This window comes from Castanea sativa, chromosome 4 (genome assembly GCF_040712315.1).
Source record: "Castanea sativa cultivar Marrone di Chiusa Pesio chromosome 4, ASM4071231v1".
Lineage (NCBI taxonomy): Eukaryota > Viridiplantae > Streptophyta > Magnoliopsida > Fagales > Fagaceae > Castanea > Castanea sativa.
Window position 1 is genome coordinate 43,596,830 of NC_134016.1, and position 8,793 is coordinate 43,605,622.

The window sequence follows — 8,793 nt, forward strand, 5'->3', positions numbered from 1 at the left end:
GTACGTGTGGTTGGTATTTGTTTTTTTTTTTTTTTCGGTGAATAAAGAGAGTAAGTCTAGTGACACAAATTTTTTCATAACTTTATCACAATTTTGTAACATGGCAACTTGTGAGTGGAGAAAATAAAATAGTGAATCTTTGTAAGTCCATGATTTCACCATTTACGAGTCGCCACGAAACAAAGTTGTAGCAAAGTTGTGAAAAAATTTGTGGCACTAGATTTACCTGAAGAAAAAACGGATGGAAAGTGTGAAGAAGTTAATGTTTATTATTATGATGAAAAAAAATTAAAGGTAAATTATGTATTTGGTTTTTGTCCTTTATATTATATTTTAATTTAGTTCTTAACCTTTCAGTGTCCTGTCAATTTAGTTCATGTTGTTATTTCTTGAATGAAAATTACTGATATGGCAACCTACCCCAATATTAAAAAAAAAAAATTATTTCCACATCAATAAAAATTGATTTTTTATTTTGATTGTTTGCCTGCAATTTTCATCCAATAAATAACGACAAAGACTAAATTGACATTAACATTGTAGTTTACCCAAAAATTAAATAACCAGCTAAAAGGAATGACAAAAAAATTTGATAAGCATATGAAAAAAATTAAATATTAATGGTTATGAATAAAAGAAATTAAAACTTGAATTGCAAAATAAAGGCATTTATTTCAATTAAAATATTAAGTTTTTTTTAATAGCCTAAATATATAATAGGTGGCCGGCCCATTATTTTGGGTTCACCAAGTCCAGCCCACATGGAATCAATCCTAATTCAATTAGGGTAGGGTTTTTTTTGAGAATAAAAGGTAGAGGAATTCTAGGGAACGTAGGTGGGTTTAATATATAAACAAAAAGGTTTGTGGGTTTTGTTTATTTATATTTGGTTGAGAGAAATCTTGTGTTCTTGTTGTTGTTGTGTGTGATTTTGTGAAGAGAGAAAGGATGGGAAGTGTGAAGAAGTTAATGTTTATTATTATTATGATGAGCATTCTCTTCTTGGAATTGTCTGTCTCTTGGGGTAGCGTTTTGGGGCAGGGACAGAGTAATGAAGAAGATAAAGACAAGTTGAAATACGAACCAGTTATTGTTGTTGCTCCTGCTGCTGATCATGGCTCAAGAGTTTTCGAACCCAGCTCAATGTATGTCCACCGCCGCCATCGGAGTCTATCAGCAGTGGTGCCTAGGGCTTGGACTATGAGTTTTGCTTATCCTAAAATATCTAGAACTCGTATTCCTCGTGGAAGAGCCAGGCTCTGGTACGTACCAACAGATAAACCTAAACCTAAACTTCTCGCTATGCAGTACGTAGCTACAGATAAACCCTAAACCTAAACCTAAACTTCTCGCTCTGCAGATTGATGGGGTTGGCATTATGGTTATGGGTTTTACGGTTTCAATGTAATCAGATTTGATATTAATAATATTTTATGATGAAATATATATATATATATATATATATATTTTTTTTTTTTTCTTAGCATGACACACACAAAAGTTTGTGATGAATTTTTTTTTCTTTTATTTTTTGTGAAAAATATTTGTTTCTATTGATGATGTAAATATCTGAAGAACTTATGAAACAACTTTCCCATCAATTTTTAATTTTGGGAATTTTTTAGTATAATAATTTTTTTTTTAAAATTTCTTTGTTTTGAAGAGATTCTAGGCAATTTATTCACAAGAGATTCTAGAAACCAACAATTGTCAAATTGTCATTGTAAATTTGTAACTAAAATGTTAATGATTGAATTTGTTAGAAGGATGCTAAATAAACCATTCGGAATATTTAAAAAAAAATATTGAATATTGTAATAATATTAAACCTGAATTTTATTAGGGTATCTGATATGATTATCTCCTCATCAATTTTGAATTTTGGATTAGAAAGTTTAGCTACAAACTTTATTATAACCTAATTTCTCAGAGCATTTACATTGAGAATGGTATATGCCATATATTGGTTTAATTTAGCATAAAAGACCAAAAATTCTACTGCATCCGGACTTGTAAATGTAGACTACAGTAGAAAAATTCACTATTGTTAGTACAATGGTAAAACTAAATAATAGTTTTTTATTCAATCTGAATTTTTCTATCTCTTTATTTTTGGGTTTTTGTTTTTGATTTTATTTGGGTTTAATATTATTTAATTGTATAAAAATATTATTTTAATGTGTTGTATTGTAAAATTAAAGTTGGGATGCTGGGAGTATTGTAAAATGGTATGATATAATTGATAAAGTAGTTTTTTAAGATGATAAAAAAGAATATGATAGAATAATGGGATGTAAATGCTCTTACTACACATGTTTCATATGGTTGCCTTAGATAATGCATTGTTTGACAATAATTTTAGGGAGAGACGAAGGATACCAGACAACATTTTTAGGGAGAGATGAAGGGGTATCTGTTTAATCTTGATATTTGACCATCTATTGGAGAGTTTAGCTTTGCTTTAATCAAGTTTACCCTTCAACTACTTTTCAGTTTTCTTAGTCTCTTTGCTATGATTTTGATCTTAGTGTTGTTTTCACTCATTTTGCTTGGTGTTTTTGGGTGTATTGGATTATAAAGTGGGGAGTTAGCAGTGATGAGGCCCTAGCCCCTCGGTAACTCAATTCCTCTTTTAGCTGCGCTTATGTTAATTATGCCAACACTTAGGACGATCTGTACTAAGTACTAACACATTCAATTCTTTTGTTTCTTCATTTTCTTTTTAATTTGGTATTGTTATATATGCAAGAAAGTGGAAAATCTGTGTAACATCTGCTTATTCATTGTACTTATGAGCATAGATTATGGACTTTGGTGTGTTTTTTTGGTGTAGTGTCCCTTGGGTGATGCCTAAGAGAAAATAATAGCGCATGCTAAAGGAGAAATCATTCACTAAGAATTTTTTTTAAATAATTTGATTGTTAAAGGAATTTGAAATGTGGATAATTTAATGAATTGTCACGTAAGATTTCTCCAAATCAGTTTTGGAGGAAAATTTTGTTCATTTAGCTTTTCTTTTTTGAAGTCATTTATGATACAGTTTGTATTATTTAAAAAAAAATTGATTTAGATTGGAATTGTTAGAAATTTTATTGCTTTATGGTGGTTTAAGGCATTTTTCGACTTTTTTTTTCTTTCTCTCTTTTGGGTATGTTTGTATTTGTTGCAGGGGCTATTAGTTGGAATATATATATGTGTGTGTGCAATAATAATAATAATAATAATAATACTCATAATTAGTTGGGTTCAAGTTATACTTGGTGTAATTTTAAGCAATTGTTACACTACTTAATAACTTATTATTGAATTCATATTTTGAAAATGCTTTATACATGTCAAATTTTATGCAAATCAGATATTATTTACTATTCGATCTATAAACTAATCTTTTATGCATTATTTCAAACTACAAAAACTTGAAATTTAAACAATTGATTGATGACATGACTACTAATCTTTGATCATCTTAAAATTTTGCAAGCATGGAGAATATATGAAAATAATATAATCTAATGGTAAATTTGTCAATATTTGCATCCAATTAAAAACTATTGGTTGGTGTAATATTGCTTAAAGTTATACTAGGTGTAACTTGAACCCAACCCATAATAATAATAATTTTTCTATAAGTTAGTATGTAATCAAAATTATTAATAAATGAGACCAGCATTAATTGTATAACACACTATTTTCTAGCTGCTTGTTTTTTTTAGATACCTTTTTTAAGTGTTGGGTTTCGTACTTTTTCAAATGTAACCCATCTTAATTTTCTCAAATTATAGAGTAGCATGTGCAGCATGCCACTCAAACTAGTATAGTCATGAACCAAGAACAACCAAATGAAGTAGAAAACAATGTGGACAACTTTTCATTCTTTTCTCTTATCAAATGTGTTTCGAAAACATTATATTTTTGTGGGTTTTGAAATAATTAGACAAACATATTTATTGAGTATCTTTTTATTTTTTAAAATATTTTTTACGTTACTGATGAGTATGTTTTGAATATTTCACCATCATTATTTTTTATATTATTTCATTTCAAGTGACTCAAACATTTGAATATGTGTGTCTGTTTTTGAATACAAACTAGTTTTATATATGTATAACTTTTTCCGAACTTTGCATAGGTGTAAATGAAAGCATTTGGCTTTTTGGTTGACTCCTTATACTGTCATGCAAGCTTTTGAAAAATCCACATATTTCCATATCATCATATAAAATATAATTTTAGTTTTCTTTTACAGCCTGTTAATTAAGATCAATTAGAACCAATTGTTTTAGTAGGATAAAGAAACTCAACATTAATCAAATTTTGATAAATTATGTTGGCCTTTTCTACATAAATTCTAAAAGTTAATTAATTACGTTGCATATTAAATTCTCTATGAATAGGATCATAGATACTATATATATATATATAGACACACACATACATATAGTTTTATTGAGTTAGCAATTAGTTTTATTGATATTTTAAACTCCAAAAGGGATAGCACAATTGCAATTTGCAGACTAAATCTTATGTAATGGAGCTTAATGTGATCTTTCCTTTACTTTCTTTTTCTTAGGGCCAAACTCACTCATCCATTTTTGAAAAAATAAAAATAAAAATAAAAGTCCAAAACTTCCCTCTTGTTAAATTGGTAAGAGGTATAATTAAATTATAAGAACCGATGAAAACAAGATTCATGCCTCACTTTTTTTTTTTTCCTTATACTTTGTGAAGTACCATACGCTTTGTGCTAGGTTTTCATTGAAGGTAAGCAGAGAGAGAGAAAGAAAGAGAGAGAGAAGATATGGATGATAAGAAGATGCTGGACAGAGACAACTAAATTGAGAGAGAGAGAGAGAGAGAAGCCTTGTAAAAAGAACAGATATGGATGATAAGAAGATGCTGGACAAAGACAACTAAATTAAGCCTTAACATTCATTCATTACCATGCAAATATATATTTTTCCTTTATAGTAGACTTAGTAGTAATAAAGAGATAAAGAGACCACCGTGAGGTATGAGTTCATGACATGGAGTTTGTCAACCAGAACATAATTAACATTAAACAATATATTAAGCAAGTAAACTAGTTAGTAACACTCATTGGGTGTTAGTTTGAGATTCATGTTGATCAAGTCATAAGTCTGTCGTGTACCCTGGAGCTGCTTGCTGCCAATGATTGTAAAACCAAAGCCGAGACCATAATGGAAGGCAAGGCAGAGCATATCAGGTTTGTTTTGAAGTGAATACCTCCAGAACAGCTGCTCCATTGTTAATGTGAGAGAGTAGGTGTTGGTGAAGTGAAATTTGACTTCAGGGACACTTCTGGATGTGGATCTGGTTGAGAAACAGGTGTCGAATTGTATGGAGTCTGGGGGTTTCACCTGGATCATATTGGTGAGTTGCACGAAATTTGAACTGAAAATTTCATAGACTTGTGTCGGCATCCAACTCACTGAGGCTCCTGAATCAACCAAGACACCACCATCAATATTAGATTCGGGGTTGGTGCTGAATTCCCAGTAAGATGATGGAATGGGAACCATTTGATTGTTCAAGCTAATTCCTTGGAAACCAACAAAATAGTGGCTGGGGTGAAGCGGATTCAGAAGCAAAGGTACGGTGATGGTGGTATCCTTTTCAGGCTCGGTGTAGAACATGCCACTCGTTTCTTCGTCGAAGTGTCCTTGATTGTTATTAGCGCATCCCACTAATATGTTCTCCAAGGGCCTAACGTCCGAGAAAAACCCCAAGGTCTCTATGATTATTTTACCGGAGGCACTAGAACCATCAGTATATTCCATTTGAAACCTGCAATCCTTTTTTGAAGTTCTATCAATTGTGGCATCGCAACTAAAGATATAATTTTCGTCATGGTTGCATAGTGCGGAGTTGCAAGAAATCTCTCTGTAAGAAGAGGATTCTTTTGGATCGAACTCAAGGTCGTCGGTTTGATTAAAACAATTAATACATGGTTGACACTGCACCCAAAGTAGGTCACTGCCGATGTCTAACAGTAGTGCTTGGCGTTGAGGAGGGTCACCAACCATGAAGTATGCCACGTAAGTACCGTGTAACCTGTCATAGAGGCCGGTGGTGAACGTTGTCTTTTGAGCATCATAGTTGGAACTAGTGGCCTTTGTAAGGTTGAATTCCTCTCTGTAAAGCATAGCTCGGTGGTACAGTGGAACACTGAAGCCACGACTAGCTTTTGGTGCCACAATGGTTGTGTTTGGGTGGGGCTGAACATGGGGGATGGCTGTGTTGGGGATGAAGTGAACAAATGGAATGATTAGGATCAAAAGGAAAAACATGATAGAGTGTTGAGGAAATAGTGAAGAAATAGAATGATTAGGAGCAAAAGGAAGAAGCAGAAAGAAAAGCTCTTAATCAAAGTGGAGTCTGCAGGTTAGCTAGTTACATATATAGGACTTTTATATACAAAGAGGTCATTGTAAGTGCACAATTGCACCTGGACCCAAAGACAACTACGGGCTCAGGCCCAATGAACCTTAGACAATAAAATTTATAGAGCGTGGGCTTGTAACCTAGATTAGAAGTGCTGAAAACTTAATAACGGGCTAAGAGTTACAAACACATGTAAATAACAAACGATAACTGAGAAAAGGCCTCCTCGGACGTAAGCCGAGGACCACTTCTGTATTATTGATATTTCTTCCTTGGAAGTTACAGCTCTTAGTTTCTTTCTTTTCTCTTCCGATCCCCCTTCCTTTTTGGCCTTTACCCCCCTTAAATACTTCCTTCCCTGATACTTTTTGAACAGTGACTAGAAGTTTCCACCTCACTGTTCAGGGGTCACTTCCCCATTAATGCGGCCAGGGAGGTAAGTGCAGAGCCTTTAATGCGGAGGTGGCAGCCTTTGCTCTTGATATTTTCTTTAACATTGGTGCATCTAGAAGGTTCAGGGTGTCCCCCTTTAACCATCAGTCTTTCCAGAGTTGTGCCTCGACCTTCATAATCAAGTTTTGAGTTCTCTTGGATCTGTCCGAAGAGAAGCTCTCCCTCGGCTGTATCCTCGGATCCTCGGCGTATGGGCCAATTCGTAGAGTTTAATTCTGGAGTAGGTCGACCCTCCATGCTACAGTCCAAAGGCCCATATGCCCACTTGGGTCCTTTTACTCCCCACAGTCATGTAGTCCTTGTGTAATTCTTATCTTAATCTTAGTTACTTTGTATCTAGTTGTGAGCATTCATATCAGTTAGTGTATAATAGAAAAAATAATGTAAAATTATATAGTTTTGTCTAAAAATGATTTACATCAATCTGTGTATAATTGTGTAAATTTACAAATTTATTATAATAATCGTGTAAATTTACACTAACACTATTCATTTTATAGTTAATTTTTTATTATTTCTTTATGTATTTCGAGAATGAAAGATGCGAGTGGATGATGGTTAACGAAAGAGAAACAATTAAAAAAAATAAAAAAATTTGATATTTTAATGAAATATAATGTGAGGTATTTAAAAAAATGAGTATATAAAATAGAAAAAATAAATTTTTATATGAAAATAGATAGAAAATTTTACACAACTGAAGCCAATTGTATAATGATGCAAAAGAATAGGCTTAATTCGTCACTGTACCACATGCATATGTGCAAATAATTGACTAATAGTGTGTTGGGAGTAGAAAGAGAGTAGGAGGTTTAGTTTGCAAATCGTTTATTAATGGCATGGAGTCCATGACAGTGCATTTTAGAAAGGGAGTAGGAGATAGGCTTAATTCGTCATTGTATCACATGCATATATGCACAGAATTGACTATTAGTGTATTGGGAGTAGAAAGAGAGTAGGAGGTTCAGTTTGTAAATAGTTTATTAATGGCATATGAAGTCTATCATAGTGCATTTTAGGAAGAGAGTATAGGAGGTTCAGTTTGTAAATAGTTTATTAAAAATTGGACAGTTTTGAAAATGCTACCATTAAAATTTGAGAGAGAGAAAAAAAATTCTATTACACTCATTCTACCACCATTATTTTTTACAAATTAATGTCAATATCTACCAATGCATTTATATACTCATTTTAAAAGACCAAAAGAAAATGTCCACACTTAAAACAATATCTACAATTGATGCATTGACATACACATTTTTAAAAAGCCACAAAAAAAAAAAAATCATGTTTAAAACTTCAAAGTAGTGTGTGATTAGCATCCTCTCTCTTTTTTATTTTCATTTTTTTTTAAAGTTTGAATATTCAAAAGAAATTCAAGACAGATACATTCTGTGATGTCTACTAATATATTTTGGGTTCTTCTTAATTATTTTCAAAAGATGAAACTGAAAATTTGCCATATTTATCGAGTTCACATGTATTGGGCCTTGACCAATTTGTTAAAAAGGAAACTTGCACAAATACACTCTCTTTCAATGGAGACTGTGTGATAGTCATATATTGATAGTATAATAATATCTCTTTTAGGTAAAATAAAATTATTAGTTTTTTTCTTTTTTTTGGGGGGGGGGGGGGATTTTCATGAAAACCGCCCACAGCAAGGTCAAGTTTAATTTTGATACAATGTGCATAGATGGAATTGAATAAGATGGCAAGTCTAATACTCAAGCCCTATAGGTTAAAAGCACCATATCCTTGTAAAAATGATGTATTTTGATTAACGTATAATAAAAATCATGTTAATAAGATTCTCAAAGAAAAAAAATGTTAACACTTACATGAAAATAATGTTTCATCAATTATTTCCGCTTAGTACGACAATTAATTTAAAAATTGTTGTGAAAATATGTGTTACTAAGTATGGGACCAGTCACA

At 32.1% G+C, this 8,793-nt stretch overlaps 1 protein-coding gene across 1 annotated transcript; it reads right to left on the reverse strand.

The window, feature by feature from the left end:
* Nucleotides 1-5,084: 5,084 nt before the first annotated feature.
* On the reverse strand, nucleotides 5,085-6,308 carry LOC142632970 (protein ASPARTIC PROTEASE IN GUARD CELL 2-like). The gene has a single exon (XM_075807279.1). It carries the CDS (start codon nucleotides 6,306-6,308, stop codon nucleotides 5,085-5,087), a length of 1,224 nt encoding a protein of 407 aa, XP_075663394.1.
* Between the last annotated feature and the right edge of the window lie 2,485 nt (nucleotides 6,309-8,793).